This window comes from Megalops cyprinoides, chromosome 24, assembly GCF_013368585.1.
Source record: "Megalops cyprinoides isolate fMegCyp1 chromosome 24, fMegCyp1.pri, whole genome shotgun sequence".
NCBI lineage: Eukaryota > Metazoa > Chordata > Actinopteri > Elopiformes > Megalopidae > Megalops > Megalops cyprinoides.
In genome coordinates, this window is record NC_050606.1 from 1,449,026 (window position 1) to 1,472,293 (window position 23,268).

General features: G+C 48.1%; 3 protein-coding genes across 5 annotated transcripts in view; 2 read left to right on the forward strand and 1 right to left on the reverse strand.

Moving 5' to 3' along the window:
• LOC118771025 (protein-glutamine gamma-glutamyltransferase K-like) overlaps nt 1–6,146 on the forward strand; it is a 16,399-nt gene extending 10,253 nt beyond the window's left edge. Inside the window, exons 5-14 of the mRNA XM_036518860.1 lie at nt 870–988; nt 1,462–1,569; nt 2,191–2,368; nt 3,363–3,501; nt 3,734–3,926; nt 4,486–4,639; nt 4,806–5,090; nt 5,375–5,535; nt 5,658–5,794; nt 6,002–6,146. Of these exons, the coding sequence (XP_036374753.1) occupies nt 870–988; nt 1,462–1,569; nt 2,191–2,368; nt 3,363–3,501; nt 3,734–3,926; nt 4,486–4,639; nt 4,806–5,090; nt 5,375–5,535; nt 5,658–5,794; nt 6,002–6,146 (1,619 nt within the window). The remainder of the gene's footprint in view (nt 1–869; nt 989–1,461; nt 1,570–2,190; nt 2,369–3,362; nt 3,502–3,733; nt 3,927–4,485; nt 4,640–4,805; nt 5,091–5,374; nt 5,536–5,657; nt 5,795–6,001) is intronic.
• Nucleotides 6,147–8,573: 2,427 nt separating this feature from the next.
• On the reverse strand, nt 8,574–16,404 carry LOC118771067 ((Lyso)-N-acylphosphatidylethanolamine lipase-like). Of its 3 annotated transcripts, XM_036518938.1 has the most exons (9): nt 16,212–16,404; nt 13,286–13,371; nt 12,524–12,628; nt 11,499–11,787; nt 10,961–11,139; nt 10,377–10,488; nt 9,775–9,961; nt 9,327–9,436; nt 8,574–8,808 (listed from the first exon to the last, which is right to left on the reverse strand). In XM_036518938.1, the coding sequence occupies exons 1-8, from the start codon at nt 16,235–16,237 to the stop codon at nt 9,347–9,349; spliced, it is 1,074 nt and encodes a 357-aa protein (XP_036374831.1). In that variant the 5' UTR covers nt 16,238–16,404; the 3' UTR covers nt 8,574–8,808; nt 9,327–9,346. The 3 variants fall into 3 exon arrangements, with proteins under 3 accessions (XP_036374831.1, XP_036374833.1, XP_036374830.1); XM_036518940.1 differs by having other exon boundaries at nt 8,574–9,436; nt 9,775–9,932; XM_036518937.1 differs by having other exon boundaries at nt 8,574–9,436.
• Nucleotides 16,405–16,865: 461 nt separating this feature from the next.
• Nucleotides 16,866–18,879, forward strand: LOC118771094 (dolichyl-diphosphooligosaccharide--protein glycosyltransferase subunit DAD1). Its single transcript, XM_036518974.1, has 3 exons — nt 16,866–17,194; nt 17,685–17,851; nt 18,587–18,879. The coding sequence occupies exons 1-2, from the start codon at nt 16,984–16,986 to the stop codon at nt 17,813–17,815; spliced, it is 342 nt and encodes a 113-aa protein (XP_036374867.1). The 5' UTR covers nt 16,866–16,983; the 3' UTR covers nt 17,816–17,851; nt 18,587–18,879.
• The last annotated feature ends 4,389 nt before the right edge of the window (nt 18,880–23,268 follow it).

Below are 23,268 nucleotides of genomic sequence, written 5' to 3' on the forward strand. Positions count from 1 at the left end.
TCTGCTGTGCATTTGTGCATTTGGCTCTGCCCTGCACAGAGGGTGCTGTCCTGTCACACGGAGGTGACAGTTTTATTTTAGGGCACAGTGACACATTCTTGGGGCAGCTGCATGTGACCTTGGCCGACCTTGCTCAGGGTCAGTCACTCCTGCTCTCCCAGGACTATGTTTGCCTCTCCAGAGCCCTGAGGAAAGAACAGCAGCAGAAGCACCAGCCTCTGTTTCCTGGTAGCTGAGCTCTCTGTGAATGCCACAGCGGTTACATCAGAAAAAGGCTGAAACTGAGTCTGTCCAGAGTCTAATCACTCCTCCCATGGCTGACCCAGCAAGTCCCCTTTCATCTGAAGCACCCTAAACTGGGCACTGTGCATCTCACTGAGTCTCTCAGTCTTCCTCACTGCCTCTCTGTCTTCCTCTCTGAGTCTCCCAGTCTTCCTCTCTGAGTCTCTCAGTCTTTCTCACTGCCTCTCTCAGTGTTTTGTTGACAGTTGCCTTAGTGAGTCATGAAGATGGAAAGCAGATGCCGTTCCCCTCCCTGGGTCTCGGGGTCACACGACACGCTGCTCCACCCCACATTCACACAGGCTTTCCCCAGATCTCATTAACCCTTTCCTGCTGCGCAGCCAACACGACTGTGTATCCCTCAGCAGACGATGTTGAAATGTTGTTTTCTGTGTCTGCTAATCTGAAAACATTTCTGAATGTGAGTATACTCAGATGTAAAGGTAGTATGTTAATATGTTTCCAATAATGTGTGCTTTTTTGCGTTTCCCTCCCTCTTCTCTTTTGCTTCCTGTTTTTCCCTCTTTCACTCTCTCTCATGTCCTCCTCCCCCCCCCCCCCACTCTCTCTCTCTCTCTCTCTCTCAGATGACACCGTGTTCATGGATGAGGAGGATGAGAGGAAGGAGTACGTGCTCAGTGACACGGGCAGGGTCTACTACGGCACGGAGAAGCAGATCGGAGCTCGCACCTGGAACTTCGGACAGGTAGGGAGGAGGCGTAGAGAGAGGGAGTGGGAGAGGAGGAGGAATAAAAACAGAGACGGACAACAGAAAAACAGCACTCACTCTGAGAGAGGCCCGAGATGACAGTCTGATCATAGATCATCCAAGTCCAGCACTGTGTGTGTATGTGTGCATGCATGTGTATGTGTGTGTGTATATGTGTGTGCGTTTGTCGGTGTAAATGCTACAGTGTGGAGCATGCTGGCCCCCTGGCTGGTAGGATATAGCTTTCCCATGGTGATGCTGGCTGTACCTGGCACCAGGGAGTCTTTATGGAATACTTAAGATGCCTCTGTGGATGAAACCTTAGAACATGAGATCAGTCACCCTTTCTCTCTCTCTCTCTCTCTCTCTCTCTCTCGCTCTCTCTCTCTCTCTCTCTCTCTCTCTCTCTCTCTCTCTCTCTCTCTCTCTCTCTCGCTCTCTCTCTCTCTTTCTCTCTCCCTCTCTCTCAGTTTGATGAAGGGATCCTCCCAGCCTGTCTCTACATCCTGGAGAAGAGTGATGTTCTTCCCTCGGGTCGGGGAGATCCTGTCAATGTGGTCAGGGCCATATCTGCCATGGTGAGAGTAGCATCATTTTTCACCATTACCGGGTGCCATTCCCATTACAGTAACGACCATAGCACTGTTCTTTTTACCTTTTCATGATATAAGTACTTTCACTTTCTGATGCCAAAGTCACAATCACAAACACAATCACTGTACACATGTAGCATTTGCCGCTGTTCCTGTTCATTTTAGGACCTGCAGTTCTACCACTGTTATGGTGACTGTAGAAGTCCACATGTGTTCCAGTTAGGCTGGTAATATCAGCAGCTGTGATGCTGGTCATTTGTAGCGTGACAGCAAGTGGTATGTATCCACAGGTAAACACTCACGTGTGAAGAGTGTGTGTGTGTATGTGTGTCACGCGGCGTGTGACACGGGTGTGTGAGACAGGTGTGGGCGGTGCTGAGAGCAGTCGTACTTCCTGTTCGGCTGGCGGGTCTCTCTCCAGCACCGTTAGGGATGGGTGGGGTTACACAGGGCCGTTAGGGATGGGTGGGGTCACACAGGGCCGTTAGGGATGGGTGGGGTCACACAGGGCCGTTAGGGATGGGTGGGGTCACACAGGGCCCGCTGAGTTTGGATGGGGCTTCTGATACCCTGTGACTGAGCCCTCAGTCTCCTCCCCCCCTCCAGATTAACTCCCCTGATGACCGCGGGGTGCTGGAGGGGAACTGGTCGGGGAATTACTTGGGGGGGATGGCCCCAACGGCGTGGAGCGGCAGCGTGGACATTCTGAAGAAATACTACAGCGAGGGGGGCGTGCCCGTCAAATACGGCCAGTGCTGGGTCTTCTCCGGGGTCACCACCTCAGGTGTGTGTGTGTGCGTGTGTGTGTTTGTCTCCACAGTTGTTATTCTTACACTGCTATCGCCATGGTTACTCACTTTACTCTAGCGTGACAAAGTAAACAGCTACAGATGATAAAATGTTTGCTCTTGCTAATCTCATCTGTTATCATATGAGTGTGCGCGTGTGTGTGTGTGTATGTGAGTGTGTGTGTGTGTATAGTGTGTGTGTGTATGTGTGTGTGTGTGTGTGTGTGTGTTTGTGAATTTCAGGCTGTCCAGACCAGGCTGAGGCTAAAGTGGAGGGAAATTCCTCAGGACACTGCTGAAGCCTTAGAAATCTGGCACAGGCGTGTCTCCATACTATCACTATGAGCCCCCACTCACATTACAGCTGGGATTTCAGCTGGGGCACGACCTCCTGAGTGAGAGCGTGTGTGTGTGTGTGTGTATGTGTGTGTGTGTGTGTGTGTGTGCGTGTGTGTGTGTGTGTGCGTGCGTGCGTGCGTGCGTGTGTGTGTGTGTGTTAAACCAGGGCAAGTTAAGCAAAGGTGGGAAGTGAACAGGAAGAATTCTACACCCTCCTCGCCTCTCCTGGTTTAATGCGGTTATTTTACAGCGTAGACTCAGTCCGCTCCCCACTCTTCACATTTTACAGAAGCGCTGCCGGTACAGGGAGTCGAGAAGAATAGGATTTTAGTGTTAGTAACTGTCAGAAGGGCAACCCTGCTGGGAGAGGTTTTATTGCCTTGTGGGAGATGGTGGGACATTTTACACTGGCCAGAGGGGCTGTACTACTGAGACGCTCCCTTCAGAGTTCAGCCAATCACAATTTAGCTGATTTATTTTTCCCAGAATGCCCCATCTGCATTCCTCAGATGCTTCTCTGAAATATACTGTGAAACACATATGCCTTTCCTTCTGCACTCCATCCATTCTGCGTCTGAAAGACTGTGAAGTGAACTCAGTGTAAAGCATCTATCTGACAGAGTTCTTTGTTCACCCAACCGTCCCCCACAGTGCTCAGATGTCTGGGTATCCCGGCTCGAAGTGTGACGAATTTCCAGTCTGCCCACGACACGGATGTCTCCTTGACGACAGACGTGTATTTCGACGAGAACATGCAGCCACTCCATGAGCTGAACTCCGACTCCGTCTGGTAAGGGTGGCTTCCTGATGATGTCACGATGACATCACAGGGAAAACAACGCTCATATTTGGCAGAACAGGAAAGAAATGCAGATTTGTGTCAGAAAAATCCTGACAGGACACCAGCTAGGTGTCCCTACCCAATGACAACCTCAAGAAATTTTCTAATTGGCGTATCTCCAAAGATTTCAGGCAGATGAGCATCATAACTCCCTCTGCCCCCCCATCCCCCCCCCCATTAGGAACTTCCACGTGTGGAATGACTGCTGGATGGCGCGCCCAGACCTGCCCCCGGGGATGGGGGGGTGGCAAGCAGTGGACTCCACCCCCCAGGAGACCAGCCAGGGCACTTTCCGCTGTGGCCCCGCCTCCCTCGCCGCCATCCGCAGGGGATTGGTCTACCACAAATATGACACAGCCTTCGTCTTTGCTGAGGTATTCCACCTCTCTCCCTCTCTTTCTCTCTCCCTCTTTCTTTCTCTCTCTCATTGCTCCTGTCTCTCTCTCTGACAATCCCTGTCTCTCTCTCTCTCAAATTCAAATTCAAATTCAAAAGTGCTTTATTGGCATGACAAATAGGCACTTGTATTGTCAAAGCAGTCATTACATACAGAACAAGAAATAAGAACTCTTTCTCTCTCACAGTCTCTCTCTCTCTCCATCTCTCTCTCCTCCTGTCTCTCTCTCTGAGTCCCTGTCTCTCTCTCTCTCTGACAGTCCCTCTCTCTCTCTCTCTTTATCTCTCAGTCTGTCTCTCTCTGACAGTCCCTGTCTCTCTTTCTGGCCCCTGTCTCTCTCTCTCTGACAGTCCCTGTCTCTCTTTCTCGCCCCTGTCTCTCTCTCTCTCTCTGACAGTCCCTCTCTCTCTCTCTCTCTCTCTCTCTCTCTCCCTCTCTCTCTGACAGTCCCTCCCTCTTTCTCTCTCTTTCTCTCTCACAGCCTCTCTCTCTCTGACAGTCCCTGTCTCTCTCTCTCGCCCCTGTCTCTCTCTCAGGTGAACAGTGATAAGATCTACTGGCAGAGGAACCTAGATGGGACGTTCAGTCAGATTCACAGTGAAAAGAAGGCGGTGGGACACTGCATCAGCACCAAGGCAGTGGGCTCCAACGAGCGCGCGGACATCACCCACCTATACAAACACGCCGAGGGTGAGGAAGAGCAGGAACAGGCTCTGAAAGATCAGCCACTGACTGTCGTCTTGTTTGAACCTACCTCTCTCTCTGCAAACTCATTTGCTTCTCCATCTTCCTTCATCCTAATTCCTCTTCCCTCGCTCCTTCATCTCTTTCCCGCCAACGCTATCCGTCTCATCAGGATCGGAGGAGGAGCGTATCGCCGTGGAGACGGCCGGTCGCCACGGCACCAAGGCGTTCGTGTACACCTCCCCGATGGCGGAAGACGTGTGTATGGAGGTCACCATGGAGGGGGAGGGGCCTCGCATGGGGGGCGACGCCCAGCTGACCATCGTCCTGCGCAACCAGAGCTCGCAGCCCCGCAGTACCACCATCCACAGCCAGGTGGCAGTCATGTACTACACCGGCGTGCTCAAGGGAACCGTCAAGAGGGACGACCTGCCGGTCCAACTTACGCCCAACGAAGGTGAGAATCTGGAGCTTCTGCGGCCAGTTTGGCTCAAGCAGTCAGTTTAGAAGAGTGGCGAGTTTCTTTTTTTTCAATCGATATGTCAGTGTGAAGAAGAACTGGGATCCTGTATACAAAAAATACATTCAGTGAACTCTCAAAATTCAATTTCAATCAATACTTTCATCCATTTTTTCAGTGTTTGATTTTGAAATATTATGCCTATTGCATCATCATTCCTGCTGTCACTGAGCATGTGCAGTCAGTAAGCCCCTCCCCCTCCCCCTCCCCCTCCCCCCCAGTGAAGACCATCACCTGGGTCCTACCGTACCAGAACTACCAGGACCAGCTGGTGGACCAGGCGGCCCTGATGCTGACTCTGTCGGGCCGGGTCAGCGAGACCCAGCAGGTTCTGGCCACACAGCACAGCTTCCGGCTTCGGACGCCGGACCTCAACATAACGGTGAGACACGCAGCGGCTCCCTTAGGGAACGGTCCAACTCCAACGCGATCAGTGATCGCTAACCCCTAATCGCCCTAAAAATGGCAGTAAATGCAGAAATCTCCTGTGCTTTGTCCTCGCAGCCTGTAGGGGACGCTGTGGTGGGGAAAGAGATGGCGGCTGAGATCTGCTTCGTCAACCCCCTGCCGCGCACGCTGAAGGGCGTGGTGGTACGGGTGGAGGGTCTGGGCCTGCAGAGCGTGCGAGAGATCGTCGTGGGGTGAGACACCACGCCCGTCTGTCTGTACCTCTGTGTTTATCTGTGCCTGTCCGTCCGTCTGAACCTCTGTCTGTGCCTGTCCGTCCGTCTGAACCTCTGTCTGTGCCTGTCTGTCTGTATATGCACGCCTGTCTGTCTGTCTGTCTGTGTGTCTGTGAGCGCAGCTGTATTTGGCGTCTGAGCGTCTCTCTGTCCCCCCTCCCTCAGTGACGTGGGCGGCCACTGCACCCTGACGCTGACGGAGCGTTTCGTCCCCACCCTCCCGGGGCACAGGAAGCTGGTGGCCTCGCTGGACTGCCGGCAGCTCACTCAGGTGCACGGGGTTGTCGACATCATCGTCCAGGAGAAATAAGTGTGGGACTGGCCCCCTCACTCAGGGGGACTGCCTTTCCATCTGTCTGTCTGCCCCTGTCTCTGTCTGTCTGTTCATCTGATGATGATGATGATGATGAGGATGATGAGGATGAGGATGAAGATGTTGAGTTTTGCCAGTTTGCCTGTATTACTGGCGGACAGGCAGACATTGTTTTGTTTGTGATCTCAGTGTCTCTGGTGCTAATGGCAGTGACTGTTACTCCTGTAAAACAATGAAGAATGGAGTGGAGATCATCTTTCCAGGGCTGAAGGATTAAGATGAAGGTGTCAGTATTTAGTGGTGAGGCTGTGCTGCAGTGTCCACACTCATACAGGGGACTGCGCAGGTGCACTCACCTCTGAACCCCGTCCACCAATCAGCAGCTTCTTCATTAGGGCAGCACCCCGTTAGCAGATGCATTGCAGTATGTTAACATCTCCGCTCTCCTGCTTTAGATACAGCTTCTATAATTTTTTAATTTTTATAAAAAAATTTTTTTATAGCTTTTTAAAAACAATGATGTCACTGATCTCCGCTTTGTTCTGGAATGTGCTGTCTCTCTGATGCCCCCCCCCCCCCCCCCCCCCGCCCCCCAAATCACACAAGGTCACATGAATGCTCTTACTGCACCTGAATGTTGTGGGGTGGGGGGGGGGGGGAGAGTCAGCAGATTCTTGCCCCCCCTCCCCACCCCGTGCTGGACGTGTTTGCCAGGTTAGCCTGAGAGACTGACTCTCAGCTGTTTCACCCTAACTGTAGAGCCAGGGCTGGCAGGAGGCGGGGCATGGACAGGGAGCAGGGCGGGGTCAGGAAACAGGGCGGGGCAACAGGGCGGGGCTGCACTGAATCTATTACCGTTTCCACGGTGAGACCCTGTGCGCTTAAACACTCATGAGAAGGAAATTCATGTATGATCACCATTATTTATTGGTGTTTCTATGTACTGACATACTGTTTTTTACTTTCTTTCATTAATGTGAATAATTAAAAAAGGCACTCATTTTATTACCAAATAAGTGTTTACTGCTTTTTGCATTCTGACGCACACACACATGCACATATGCTCTCTCACACACACACACACACACACACACACACACACACACACACACACACACACACACTCACACACACACATACACACACGCACACACACACACACACACTCACACACACACATGCACACACACACACACACACACACACACACACACACACACACACACTCACACACACACATGCACACACACACACACACACACACACACACACTCACACATACACACACACACTCTCACACACTCACACACACTCTCACACACACACTTGTTCTCACACACACACACACACACACACTCGTTCTCACACACACACACACACACACACACACACACTGACATACACACACACACACACAAACACCCACACACTCGTTCTCACGCACACACACACACACTCTCACACACTGACACACACACAAACACACACAAACACCCACACACTCGTTCTCTCACACTCACACACACACACACACACACTCGTTCTCACACACACACACACACACACACACCCTTTACGTGAGGATGCTTTGTGCAGATGCTAAGCGCTCCTTGGCAGTAGCTGTACTGTGTGCTCACTGCTAGCCTCACAGCTGCCCTCACTTCCACCAGGGAAGAGGGGAACACTGTCTATACTGCCCCCTAGTGGACAAACTGAAATTTGCTAATTCTGTAAAAAAGCGCCTAAATTTTTTACATGATTTTTCACACAGTAGGATATCCCATATCGCATTAGAATGTGTTTTAAATGTCTTTGTTGGGAAATGAGACATTTTTCATTTTTTCCACATAAATAAAAAACTACACATAGATGATGTTCATACAATTTATCTTTTCTAGGATAACAGGATTGCGTAATTTTAACTTGATTTTATGAAATCATCTATTATAAAATACACATAGTAATTGACAATGCCCCAAAATCTGATTTCATATCACTGCAGAGATTAATCCAAAATAATAGCATGTAAAGTATGGAAATAATAACATCATAATAAATAATAATATAGAAAATTATGGCTGAATGCATGAGTAAACACAACCTATCATGGAAAACACAACAGTTACAGCTGTATTCATATATTAAACAATACAATTTGCAAAACAATACAATGCAAAATGCAAGTGATTCATTATATCATATTATATATCATATCTTTTACGGAATGTAACACACACACACACACACACACATATATATATATATATATATATATATATATATATAACATAAAACAATATATAAAACGTTATAATAATACAATACATAAATAACAGTTATTATAGTTATTAGTTACAGTCATTATTATCATCAATCTATTTTATAGTTTAGTTTAAAATCCTCAGATTTTTGATCTTACGGTCTGACCCATTTTCCTAAGTAAGTGGCTTCCAGTAGTACCTGGTTTGAGAGAGAATGCTGTGATGTAGCTTCCACTCTGACAGGATTCCACGACATCACTCAGAGTGAGAGGTGTCACATACTGTACCTACAGTAGGTAACCATGACTTATCCAAAGTGGTTAAGCTTTAAATTAGAGGTAGTTTTGCTGATCCCAGATCTGTTATTGTTGGCAACAGTATAAGATCCCCAAGGCTGGCTGCTGGTTTGAAAAACAAGAACTGTATGAGGCACGGTAGGTGTTGCCTGCAACTCGCCCGCTGGTTGTGTAACCACCTAGCGCCTCTAGTGGTGATACAGCACTACTGCGGCAGTCTCTGACAGTGAAGGAGAGGGGGACACAGACATTTCTAGTCCTGTTAAATAAAACTAACATGAAAAACAAACAAAAGAAAACCTAAAACTGCACTACACTGGAAAACCTGAAGGGAAACCGGGGAAGCTCCTTTCTACTGAACTCTGAACAAATGGTTGTTTCCTCAGTTTTAAAATGATTTCAGTCGGTGTGTAAACAGGGTGTGTCAGGACCTCTGGATATCAGTGTGCACTGTCATCTGTTTGAATGTAACCCCTTCTTTCGTCCCCCCCATTACACAAACGCATGGTTTTACACTCACTCATTCTCAAATACACACACACACACGTCTCACACAATCACACGTACGTCAGACACTGACACATAGACATACACCAGTGCACACACACCATATTTCGCACCTGGACCCACACACACTCTCTCAGTCCACTGTGTCACATATGTTGAGCACCAGTCTGTTGAATTCCTCAGGCTGGTCGGCGTATACATGGTGTGAAGCATCTTCTATGACCTAAAACAGGAGAGAGAGAGACAGAGCGTCAAACAGAGACAGACAGGGTGTTAAACAGAGAGAGACAGGATGTTAATGAGAGAGATGGGATATTAATGAGAGAGAGACGGGATATTAATGAGAGAGAGACAGGATGTTAATGAGAGAGAGACAGGATGTTAATGAGAGAGAGACAGGATGTTAATGAGAGAGAGACGGGATGTTAATGAGAGAGAGACGGGATGTTAATGAGAGAGAGACGGGATGTTAATGAGAGAGAGACAGGATGTTAATGGGAGAGAGACAGGATGTTAATGAGAGACAGACAGAGACACAGGGCGTTCATATCTCTCTCTCACCAGGGTGTGGGTGTAGCTGTGGGGTCTGAGCTGCTCCACCCGGCCCCCCGTGGAGCTGTCCACCCAGGAGCGGCCCCCGTACAGCAGGGTGACGGGGAGAGAGGGGGGCAGCAGGTGTACCCTCTGCAGCATCGGCCTCTTCGCCCAGCCCAGAGACTCTGCCATCGCCCGGAAACCCACCTCCCCGCTGGGGGGAGGGGAGGGAAACACATCATTAGGGTAACATGACAAACATTAACCTGCTGTGACAGTGTGTAAGAGGACTGCAGTGTGCTGTGACAGTGTGTAAGATGACTGCAGTGTGCTGTTACAGTGTGTAAGAGGACTGCAGTGTGCCGTTACAGTGTGTAAGAGGACTGCAGTGTGCTGTGACAGTGTGTAAGAGGACTGCAGTGTGCTGTTACAGTGTGTAAGAGGACTGCAGTGTGCTGTTACAGTGTGTAAGAGGACCGCAGTGTGCTGTGACAGTGTGTAAGAGGACTGCAGTGTGCTGTGACAGTGTGTAAGAGGACTGCAGTGTGCTGTTACAGTGTGTAAGAGGACTGCAGTGTGCTGTGACAGTGTGTAAGAGGACTGCAGTGTGCTGTGACAGTGTGCTGTACCTGGGTGTCTGAGCGTTGCAGTGGTAGATGTACTCTGTCATGGTGTCGTCTTCGAACAGATCCTCAAACTTTCGCTTGAAATCCGGGCGTATCCTGTTCAGCAGGCTGGGCCCTGTGGGGACGGGGTTCGAGGAGTGACATGTTTACAGCGTGTGTGTGTGTGATTATGTGTGTGTGTGTGTGATTATGTGTGATTATGTGTGTGTGTGTGTGTGTGTGTGTGTGTGTGTGATTGTGTGTGTGTGTGTGTGTGTGTGTATGTGTGTGTGTGTGTGATTATGTGTGTCTCTATGTGTGTGTGTGATTATGTGTGTGTGATTATTATCTCCCAGTGTGAGAGTTGTGTTCATTGTGGCAGTAACCCTTTCCTCTCTCCCAGCGCGACAGTTGTGTTCATTGCTCTGTCTCTCTAAGTGCAGCTTTTCAAGTTCCTTCATCCCCATCCCTTCCTTCCCAAATTCAAATTCAAATCCAAATTCAAGATGTATACGCATGGCCATACCGGTTTACAATACTGTCAAAGCCAATTATGAATGTATTATATACATACTCTCTCTCTCTCCCTCCCTCGTGCCCCGCCTCACCCCAGGGTCCCGCCGCCCGGATCACTGCCAGGGGGTTGAAGAAAGAGGCGACAGACGCCACGGCCTTCACCCAGCCAGGGAGCCTCTTCACCTGCGACCCCTCACCCCCTGATCCCTCAGAGCCAGGCTGGTCTATCTCAGGGAAACCCCAGGGGTCCGCCAGGATGAGGTGACTGACCCTGAGAGAGAGAGAGCAAGAGAGAGAGGGAGAAAGAGAGAGGGGGGGGGGGTGAGTGGGAGAGAGAGTGAGTGGGAGAGAGAGAGAGAGTGAGGGAGAGAGGGAGGGAGAGGGAAGAGCATGAAAAAAAGAGGGAGAAAGAGAGAGAGGAGTAGAAGAAAGGGACAGAGTGGGAAATAAGAGAAAAAAAAAAAAGACCATGGAAAAAAGAGAAAGAAAGAGAGAGAGGCAGAGAGAGGGAGGGAGACAGAGAGAGACCAAGATTATGAGTACACATAAATTCACAAAAACTGAGGACCTCACAGCCTGGAAGACCACACCACAGATACAGCGGTGACATCACCTCTAAGCCGCTCTCACCTCTCAGGGTACTGGATGGTGTAAGACGTTGCCAGGTAACCGCCGAGGCTGTGGCCCAATAGGATCATGCGCTCCAGGCCGAGGACCTGCCTCCACTGCTCGATGGAGCTGACCAGCTGCTCCTCGGCCTGGGCGGGGTCAGAGGGGAAGGGGGGCCGTGCACTGCGGCCGAAACCCAGCAGGTCGAAGGCGATGACGGGCCGGGACCGGCACAGCGGGTCCAGGTTCCGGATCCACAACCCCACCCCGCCCCCAAACCCATGCACCAACACCAAGGGGGTCTGAGGAGCTGAGGGAGGGAAGGAATACAGCACTATACAACTATACAACAGCGCTATTAATACAGCACGAAACACCAACACTGCCATGACTAATATAGCACTGAACACCAACACTACATTCAGAGAGAGGAAAAGGTTAATACAGCACGAAACACCAACACAGCGCTGACGGAGAGGAAAGGGTTAGCACACTCCTGAACACTGACTGAGAGCATTACACTGCACTGGAAGGGAGGTTTTATCTAACACTGCAGGTGTCTCACGATCAGGAACAAAACTGTGTGTTGAGCTGCAAGGAAGCAGGTGTTAATTTATATTTTAATAAGAGCACTCAGACGTTAATCTATAAACTGAGGTTAGAGTCCGATTTCTGAAAAGACATGCTTTTGTGTAACATCCTGAACCTTACTTGAATCGGTTACTTTTCAAGAACAGGTTAAGACATTACCCAACATGCACTGCACATAATTTCTGGCCATAGACAATATTCAGCTCACTTGGGAACAATTTCGAATGGGAGGGATTAGCTCCGAGATAACTGAGGTCAGCAGCTGTTGGAAATGAGTCTTACTCTGTGAGGGAAGGAGTGGGTACGAACCAATAGGAGGATGATGAACTACATGAACTGCGCAGTGAGATTACAGCCCAAAGCAGGACAACCTCACAGGAGAGACTGCCAGGCTGCCGTATGTGCATGTTTAACTCGAATCAACACCACTCCCACCCGCAGCGAGCGGTCCATACCGGTCTGTGCCAGTGTGCTGAGGTGCTTGTTGGTCACTGTGATGGTCCAGATCTCGTCCTGATTGGGTAGGGTCACGAAGCGGGCGAACAGGTCATTCTTAACACCTGCAGGAGGGAGGGGCAAGGTCATTCCCATGGCAACAAAGGACTGAACAGACAGATGAGAGAGAGAGAGAGAGAGAGAGACAGGGGTTTTCTGGAAGATCAGAATGTGCAAGAGATCTCTACTGATGAAGTCTGAGGGATAAAGACAGAGGCTAGTAGAGAGAGAGAGACGGAGAGAGAGACAGAGACAGAGAGAGACAGAGACAGAGAGACGGAGAGAGAGACAGAGAGAGACGGAGAGAGAGACAGAGAGAGAGAGAGAGACAGAGAGAGAGAGGGAGAGAGAGAGAGAAAGAGAGAGCGACAGAGAGAGACACAGAGAGAGAGAGAGAGAGAGAGACAGAGAAACAGAGAGAGAGAGAGAGAGACAGAGAGAGAGAGAGAAAGGGAGAGACAGACAGAGAGACGGAGAGAGAGAGAGAGACACTTGATTCACAATACCAAGGAACCATGTTTAGCGGCCATTCATAACCAACTGAGCTGTGACGTATTAAATTGTTCAGTTGTTAACAGGTTGATAGAGATTGATATTATATATCCCATGATGCACTGTGTGTTTAATACTGGGAAAAGGGAGGGAGGCTTGCAGACGACAGAGCCCTTAGGAGGAGGTGAACAGGAGGAGGTGAGGAGCAGGGTTTCGGCGATGACTCTCACATGCCAGGATCCTGGCCTCTGTGCTCTTCAGAAGCGAGGGTGACGTCGGTGTCCACGACAGCCACCACCCCCCGCCTGACTCCGGCCTGTGAGAGGAAGGAGGGAGGTGAACACCACCAGCGAGTGTTTATGTTTGCCCTGCCAAAAAGGCTAAAGCGCACTGAACTGGACCGTGTGGTGTGAGCAGGACTGGGTTATCACTGCTGGGTCAATGTTTGCTCGGCGGTGCTCGTCTCTGCTGTGACACGAGGTCTTCTGTGTCCGTTCCGACAAGCGAAACGTTGTACGATCGGCCACGTGAGGCGCAACGCCGTGCAGGGGCTCACAGGCGGACGGGCTGCACACTGCGGTCGGGAATCTGATAACTGGTTCTGCAGCATGTGCAATAACCTCCTCCACAAAAGACTAGGCGATGTGCGCTTAGTAATTCCTTATTTTATCTTTTCCTACTTGTTTCTTTGTATTCAGAGACCGTGTCACTGTATTTTACCTTCTACTGCACAGAGCCGTGTGTGTAGGACTGGTTCCTTATCAAATAAAAAAGCATTAACGAGTAAAATAATAATCATGATGATAATAATACAATAATAATATCAAAATGTATCTGATGCACTGTGTTTTACAGGAAAACTGTTACAAAGCACAAGATTGAGGGGCTTTTCCTGAGATTTGGAGACACCCTAAAGGTATCATTTTTAAGAGACATGAAAACATTGCATGCAGTTTATGGCTGCAACTCAGATCCTAGAGACGGAGACGGAGACCTCACTACCGGGGGCTTGCAGCGGAACTCCTGCTGCTTCAGCTTACAGGTACAACAGAAAGAGCTCCCCCATATGCATGTCAATCCTGTGTCATAGAAAAAATTCAAAATACATGTCCCTGATGCAACACCAATGCAAAGGCTGTCTTTCTGACAGAGACGCATTTTTACTAGTTGCTAATCCGAATTATTTTTAAATTTATGTGCCATTCCAATGAAATGCTGAAATTAAAAAAATTGGGGGGAAAGAGAGAGCAAGAAAAGAGGGAGAGGGAGAAAGGAGGGTGGATAGTGACTTACAGCGGGGAGCCCAGGGAGGGCCAGATGAAGAAGAGGACCAGAAGGAGAGCAGGTGGGGGAGCAGGACCCGTCATTCTGCCTGCAGAGTCCAGAGAAAGTGCCTGCTCTCCCCCTGCTACTGCCATAAGTACCACACTGCCAGCTGTAGCACTGTTAATCTGTAACTCAGGAACCTCTTCAGCTACACACACACACACACACACACACTCTCACACACACACACACACTCACCCACTCACACACACTCATGCGCACGTGCACACTCACACTCACACACACACTCACACTCATGCGCACGTGCACACTCACACACACACACACACTCCCACACACACTCAAACACACACACAGGCATGTCCATACAAAGTTTACTGTCCTTTTCATTTTGCAGTATCTGCTGTGTTTGCAAACTGTAGTCCACTGTGTCATCACCTCTTTAACACACATCCCAGTACTAGAAAGCAACTGAAACTGTTCTCCGATACTGAAATGCCCAATACATGACACAGTGTGGGTTTCAGGACACTTAATATTAGATGATTAGAGGAAGACAGCTATCCACAGCACGGGACCGATGAGAAACTGATGGTGAATTCTAATGCATACTACCGTTTGTCAGTCTTGTAATCTAACATCAGGGCTAATCTAATGTAAGTATGCCCATCCATTAGCCAAGCTTGCCTCCCAATGTAAAAGCATCCGCCGGCCAGTCACTGGGACACTGCCGGTATACTGATGTGCAGTTGTTGGGGAAATACAGCGAAACACGTAGATTCATTGCTGGATCAATGCGTTACCTTCCGATGGCAACCGTTGCCCACCATTTCAGCTAATACTCAACCTCGGTCCAGCTAGGTCACGTTTACAGGAAAGTCAGGATTCCCTTATCTACAAACATAACTTTGGAGGAAAGCCAGGAATCGATCAGCAGTGTTAATTTTACGAATTAACTTTTGAGCAAGTTTAATATAGTAATTTGTATGAGTGACACGTATTTGTTCAGAAGCTGAATATCGGTACTTGCAAATGTTTTTCCCATACTATTTTCTAAATTATCAAATGACCTGCGTAAAAGAAAAAAATCCCAGCAACACTGTATTTCGACAATATCTGTCTTTATTCACAAATGAAATAATCTCCCGTTCTCTGTTCATAACCCCCAGCGCTATTTCTGGCGACAATTCTTTTCATAACCGTGATAATCAGAAACTATTCGCGGACATCTAGCGATTTTCACCTGCAAAGAGCTGGCAGCAGACTGCCCGGTAGAAAAGTGCTGTGTCACTCGCCACACACTCACGAAACCGCAAAGTTGTCCATGGACCTTGCGGGCACTTCTTGGCGTAGATGTGATACCTTCCCTTATTTCTGTATAATTAGCGTTAAAACTGGAGCAATGGCCAGTTAATAAACACATATTACACCAAAGCCTATTGTGTGGGGTGTACAGAGTTTCAAAGAGAGACTCAGATTTACCAAGGAGATCTGAGGTCGAGAGAGTACAAAATCTAACCATCTTGGATTTATAGAAAGGAGGAAATGGATCGATAGCTGTTAAATTATACATAACATCACCGTCAGTATACGACGCTTCACTATGGGGAATTTCAAATGAAGGTAACAGGTTTCTTTTTGCTGCTTTCTATGTTTAAACTTCTTACCGTTTCCGGGCTTTTTGAACGAGTTAGCGAACTGCAGCCAGCTTTGCACTTCAGCCTCCAGTAAGACTGGTAACCGAGATCGATTCCCCAGAGCTATTCTTACTACCTCGTCAGATTCAGTGCTATTCAGCAATGGACAATGTAGCAAAAGATGACGAATTGCGATACAGGTCTCTTGTTGCTGCCAGTGGCGTTTACTTACTCTGTCTGGCTGTAGTCTTGTATCATAATGTGCGGCTAGGGAGAGATCACAAAACGGGATGCGTTTACACCGCTAACATGCTAAAACTAATCTGTGCTTTTTATGATTCAAGCTTGAATATGGGGAGATCAATGACTATGCATAAGTGTAGCCCTCCCAGACTTCCCTGTTCTTGTAACTACTTTTAATTCAAGTCATCTGACATCAAGCGTGGGCGGTAACGCCAGTGGGTTATGAATATTTATATTTTGTAATTACTCCGCCTATATTTATGAATAATGCTGCAAAAGTGACTGCCGCTTACCCCAAGAAACTTATCTCCGTAGGAATATTTAGTTGCACATGATTAATGAGCAGTAATAACAGTATTACTACTAGTCATAATAATAACGAGGCAATAAATAAAGACATTGTGTTTGTTTTGCTACATTATGTTATAAGAGAGCACCACGGTTTACATTTTGGTTATTAGTACTGCAGACAATTCACATGGTCATAATCTGTAGTACTCTTTGTTACAGTGGCATTAATCAATTGTCAGTTTGCAGAAGTAGACTAGTTAAATAATTACTCGCTATCCACTAGTTCCATAGAAACTCGGAATACATTATGTAACCGGGATTTCCGGTTTGTGCGACCGAGCCGGGTCCGTCGGATCGACACGTCATATGAATGAACGCACACTTCTCACAGATCGACTGACTGCTGAATTTAAACCAGATAGCTACCTCATTTTCCTTTAAGTCGAGGTTTTGCAGAACCAGACAAAACCATGTCTAATTCGGTTATTTCTGTAATATCTCGTTTTGTGGAGGAATACACGAGCAGCACGCCTAATAAATTGAAAGTGGTGGACGCCTATCTGCTGTATATTTTGCTGACAGGAGCGCTACAGTTCCTGTACTGTCTGCTGGTGGGAACTTTCCCGTTCAACAGCTTTCTGTCCGGCTTCATCTCCTGCGTTGGAGCCTTCGTTCTGGGGGGTGAGTCCCCAGTAACTCGCTACTACGATTTGCTGCTTAAGATTTATCGCTAGCTGGCAAGCTTACTGTGTATCAGGAGTTGGCTTGCTAGCTAACTTTTCGCCTACGTGTGTGTGCATGCAGTGCATGGTCTTGTTAAATTAGCTGTTAGAACTCGTTCAGGGTGCTAGCTACTTTAAATAGCTAGTTCCTATGTTTTCGATTGAGTGATTCACCACGGTTGCAACCGACATTGAGGTGAGTCGCTAGCTGGCGAAATCGGAAGGGATGGGAACACACTTACTAGCAGTTCACGTGGCTACTTAACCTGGTGGGTTGCAGTCAGCAGTCACGCGTTTAAATGCCATAAATGTTACATTTTCGCCCTAAATAATTCAGAAGTGGCAGTGATTCATGGGTTTTTTTGAGCTCAATAGCAGTGCGACTGAAAATGAGCAGCGCAGTTAAGTGGATCTGTCTGTCTCCCTCACCCCCCTCTTCTCCTCCACAGTCTGCCTGCGCATCCAAATCAACCCCCAGAACAAAGGCGATTTCCTGTCTGTATCTCCCGAGAGAGCCTTTTCCGACTTCCTGTTCGCACACACGGTCCTGCATCTCGTGGTCATCAACTTTATCGGCTGAAAGAGGGCCGGCCCTGTACCTGCCCGTTTCCCCCAGGTGAGTCCAGGCACGGTCGGTCAGCCACCGACTTTGCTGTGATGATTCTGACAGATGACAGATGATTCTGAAAATGCTGGGCATAGTTCACTCGCCCGAATGAGTTAGACTGCAGGCCAACCACAGCAGCACACCGGCTATTCGGTATTGAGATAAATAACTCAATTTACGGCTACTGTCACTAACCAGCCAGCGAGCATGAGTGACGGAAATCTCCAAAAACGTGGAGCTACAGGTTTGGATTCGCGTGGAGGGAATTGTGGAGAGGAGCCCTGGCCCTGAATCAGAGGGACACCTTAAGCAAAGCACGAAGAACAAAGAGTTACTCCCTTTTACAGACTGCTGTTTGACCATATCTACAGATTACTGATATTAAACATAAATATTTAATGCATGTCCAAAATATGGCTTCCCTTTTAAACAGCAGAAGTATTTCTTCTGTCAGATTGGGCGACATGGTCGGGGTCAGATGAACAGAATATGCTTTTAATGTAAAATAAATAAATAAAAGTTAAACAGTAGGCTATTCTATTGCATATCTCACTGGAGAACACTGCGGTACTGGGTGTCGGATGTGTGCCTACGCTATCTGCTCATATAGCGGTGTTTCTCACTTGCGGTCCTGACAGAAACACGGTATGGGGCTTTAGTTCCACCTGGGCTCAGTTAATCAGGTCTGATCGCCGAGTTTGGAGTTGAACGATGATTATTTGATGCTGTCGTCTGCTCCTGTAGGTGAACAAGAGACGGGATAACCAGAGACCAAAGTGCCGAAGCCTTTCAGTCAATCCGGACAATTGTAATATTACACATCTGTAATATCCACTGAGTCACAAAGCAAAACAGCGCCCCCACACTCTGCTGGCAGAAGAAAGTAAGTGCAACTCTGTTCTAATGAAGAATAGAATGCACGCAGCCACACGCGCTACCAGTAAATGTCTGAGACTCAAACGGATGCCTTAATTTTTTATTTTGTACTTTTTATACACTTATACTGGGGTGCAACTGAAAAGTGTTGCAAATAAAATCACGCAGAGTTTTATGATGTGTTGTCTGTTTGGTTTGTGATACACTTGCTGACCCATGTAACATCCAGTCAAATACACAATGCAGACTACACCCGTTACACTCAGGATGTATTTGCTCTAAATGCAGGCCATGCCGTATGGAGTATCCATATAAAATGTGTGTGTACATGACCTATGCAGCTGGATCATGTATCTTTGGACGTGGAAATGTGTGTATATGTATCCATACATTTTTTATCCCTCTATTAACACACACACACACACACACTCACACAATGCAAGCTGTGGGAGCCACTCCCAGAGTGACTCCCACTCTGTAGAGCACATCAGCACTGAGAGATGCAGGAGACAGCTCTTTTCTATCATTTTATTCTGTTATTTTATTTTATTTTATTTTCGGCCGTTGTCTCAATCTTTTATTCGTAGCTTATCGTAGTAACAGGAATGTAGGAGTCAGAGCGGTAACAGTGCGGAGCTACAGTCAAGCGCTCGTTCACACACACACACGGGCGTGGTTTCAGCACCCTGTCCCTAGGGGGCGGCGTGGAGCCCCGCTCCTCAGGTGTGCTTGATCAGGAAGCCGGAGAAGGTTGTAAGGCCGAAGGCGCTGTCGTCGTAGGCCAGCGTCTGCCCCCACAGGCGCAGGGACACCTGGTCACCCTGCAGCAGCAGCAGCACGGCAGCGTTGCTGCCGCTGTCCCCCGCGCCCAGGACCGCGTGGTCGTACACGCTCGCCACACGCTCCTCGTTCCTGAACAGGCTCAGTGCGCCGGCGTGCGAGCCCAGGGAGTGGCTGGAGAAGGCAAAGTAGTAAACCCCACCCACTGGCGCCGTGAAGACCCCTGCGGGAGGCAGGAGGGACAGAGACGCGCTGAAAGCACCGCGTTCATGCAGGAGGCGGGAAGTACAAAGACGCGCTGAAAGCACCGCGTTGCTGCGGATCCACGGCGCACAACTCCAGCTGACTAACATCAAAAGCCCTGCACCATCTTACAGATAACGTTCTATCAGGGGCTTAATGAAATGTGGCTCAATGGGCCAAGCTTTGCTCAATTAGGGGTTTGATGCGTTTCTTCTTATTCAGAATTCATGCGCTCCCCTTACCGGTCTACAGTCCTGTCACAACACTTGTGGGCTGATCAAGTATACATTGTATTCCTAAGGAAAAGAGAGAAACTCAAGGGATTCCTGCACCAAAGACCAGTATGCATAAAAAACTTAACTTGATAGAACTTAATATTTTTTGTCAGTGACGGTCCTGTTCACAGAAGAGTGGGAAACAGAGCGGCGTTTTATGTGCATGCAGAGGCCAGGTGTTCCTGCTGTAGGTATGTGATCACCACTCACCTGTGTTCCCTTTACAGGTATGTGATCACCGCTCACCTGTGGTCTGGCTGTACGCGTTGCCGCTGTTAGTGATGATATTTTTGAACACCAAAACGGTGTCCGTACTGTATGGTCCCGAGTGACCACGTCCCATTTCCAGCAGAGAAGCCGAAAAAGCCACCATCGGGGCATCTGTGGGCATGAGAAAGTCACGCAAACATCTCACCAACGTCTCACCAACGTCCACCTTATCACACCAACTCTGAAAACTAGCAGATCCTGTGTACGAAATCTGAAATGTTCATTTCCCACAGAGATCAGGAGTGCAACATTTCAGCTGCACCTACCAACACTGAGAGTAAAACATTTTTACCTTTTAAAATTACGTGTAACCAACCATGTCTCTGTGTTGGCTGTGTCTCTGTACTGTGTGGTGTTTTGGCTGTCTTTCTGAACTGTGCAGTGTGTAGGCTGTGTGTTTGTACTGCCTAGTGTATCGGCTGTGCCTCACCTCCACACTCGATCCTCAGGCCCTCCACCTGGGCGTTCAGGCGGCTCAGCTGGGTGTAGATGTCCGGCTGGCAGTGCGGAGGCGGGTCAGCCATGGCTCCCAGCAGCCCACAGAGCAACACCGACACCATCAGCCACTCCATCCTAAAGCAGTGTGCAGACCAGAGGCAATCTGATGCACAGAGACAACAACGCTCACTTTATACAGCACCCACACTCACAAAGCACACCCACACACACACACACACACACACACACACACACTCACAAAGCACACCCACACACGTATTTACACACACACACACACACACACTCACAAAGCACACCCACACACGTATTTACACACACACACACACACACACACACACACATTTACACACACACGAGTGAGTGTGAGTATGTTCAATTCCCCGCTGGGGGTCTGTTGTTGTACCTTTGGGCAAGGTACTTAACCCACAACTGCCTCGGTAAATATCCAGCTGTATGAATGGATAACATGTAAATATTGTAACCTATATAAGTCACTCTGGACAAGAGCATCTGCTAAATGCCAATAATGTGATGTAAATGAATACATAGGGCCCCTCACTATGTCTCTGGTGTAAAAGGAGAGCCAAGGATGTTTCCGCAGGACTTTGCTCCTGCTTGTTGCTGTCTGTGTTCGTTTGATCCTCCCTGTTGCTGCGTTCTGCGTTAGATCCTGACAGTGGCGTGGGAAGGACCTCTGGAGGAGGGTGGAGGGAGAGGTCTCTCTGACCCAGGCTGTGAGAGGAAGGGTTCCAAGCCTCTGGAGGGTGGAGCATTCCTTTCTGTGTTTCATTCATCTGCATCCAGCCAGGACCTTCCCTCCCCCGGCCTCTCCAAGGCCGGCATCCTCATCTGGCAGCCCCCTCACCCCCCCCCCCCCCCCCCTACCAAAATCCCACCTGCACCCCACTCCTTATTCTCAGACCAGCTAAGGATTACAGTTTATCAGCAGTCACAGGTTCCTTTATGAAAAATACTGGGTTCCCAGTGTATGTAGCTAGTATGAGTTCTGCATTTGTAGGGCTGTGGTGGAAATGTAATACCAGATTCAGCCAGTGGGTGGCAGTGAATTACTCACCATACATCCCATTGTGAGAGAATGTGTATAAAAATGGAATATCGCAATTTTTTAAGCTTCCACTGTTTTTCACTTTACACTCCTTTATTTAAGAAAATGGATTTAGTTTTTAAAATGTATTTATTCTCAGTGTGTAATTTTATTTTATGTCATTTTAATTTAACTGCACATGTGCATATATCTAACAGTGGTATCGTAACAAAACCCTAGAAATGTGTCTGATCTTCGTCGGTCACGGCCTTTTCCTGGAGTGAACTCCGTAAAGGAGCTGCCAGCCAAGGAGGAGGTGCTCAGTCTAAGCTATGAAGGGACTGGTAGTCACTGAGTTTATCTGGAGTTCAGAGTGTTTTTACTGACCTATGCAAACCCCTGGTGACTCCACTCAAACAGCCTTGTCAATGTCCAGCCAAATGAGTAAATTTGTACAAATGAACCGGACACAGCTGATACTATTCCCAGCATATCTGATCATTTCCCTTTAAAGTACTAGATAATGCTCTCCCCTGCCTATCTGATAATTCAGCTCTGAAGTACTGCATAAAGCTATGCCTAGCATATATGATCATTTCCCTGTAACATATTGGATAAAGCCATACCCAGCATATCTGATAATTCACCTATAAAATTATTACATAAAGCTGTGCCCATCAGATAATTCACCTGCAACCTGTTGGCTAGCTTTCCTCATGCTTTTGCCTGATACAGTTATTTGGGAAATATTATGGGCTGAAAATTTAATTCCATCTGTCCAAAGTAACCCATCCAAGACTGAACTACCCTCACGCCATGACAATGGAAGAGAATATTGTGACAGAAAAAGTGTCGCTCATTTAAAATAATAATACTTGCTAAATCTAAAATAAAAAAAATGCTGTCTTTCATCTGGTCGGTGAGTATTTTCCTCAGAGCACTTTCTTGAGTTCACTGTCTCTTTAATTTCCACTGGAATAAATCCATCTAATTTCCCAAAAGCAGGACTTTTACTGGTACACTGACTGACACACACAAGCACTCGACTGAAGTATCACTTTGGTAAGTTTGCAGAGCTCTGACTGTTGCTCTAGTGCAGCCGGGACAGAGACAGAGGGTGATGTCACCATACACACATTCCTGTCTCTCAGGGCGGAGAGTTGAGGGTAACTGTGCTGTTTAGCACAGAGAATGAGGGCAACTGTGCTGTTTAGCACAGAGAATGAGGGTAACTGTGCTGTAGAAGGCAAAATGTCTTTCCAATGTCTACTGTACATATGCCTGCAACACCATCAAACACACATCTACTATCCAGAGTCTTGAAACCCACACGGAGAGCTGCTCTGTAGTGCTGGGGGTGTGATTACACAGTCGACTACGTTCTGCGAATAAAAAAGATACTGGAAATTGCAACAGACTCTAAACTTTGTATGCACAATTCTCTGTGTGTGTGTGTGTGTGTGTGTGTGTGTGTGTGT

Bases quoted from the DNA above. Each gene is read 5' to 3' on its own strand.
- LOC118771094 (XM_036518974.1), top strand. From the start codon at position 16,984: ATGTCTAATTCGGTTATTTCTGTAATATCTCGTTTTGTGGAGGAATAC. The intron at 17,195-17,684 runs GTGAGTCCCCAG...TCTCCTCCACAG, and splicing joins TGGAGCCTTCGTTCTGGGGG to TCTGCCTGCGCATCCAAATC.
- LOC118771067 (XM_036518938.1), bottom strand. From the start codon at position 16,237: ATGATACAAGACTACAGCCAGACAGA. The intron at 10,489-10,960 runs GTGAGGCGGGGC...CCGTCCCCACAG, and splicing joins CCGGGCGGCGGGACCCTGGG to GGCCCAGCCTGCTGAACAGG. The intron at 9,437-9,774 runs GTGAGAGAGAGA...CTCCTGTTTTAG, and splicing joins ACAGCTACACCCACACCCTG to GTCATAGAAGATGCTTCACA.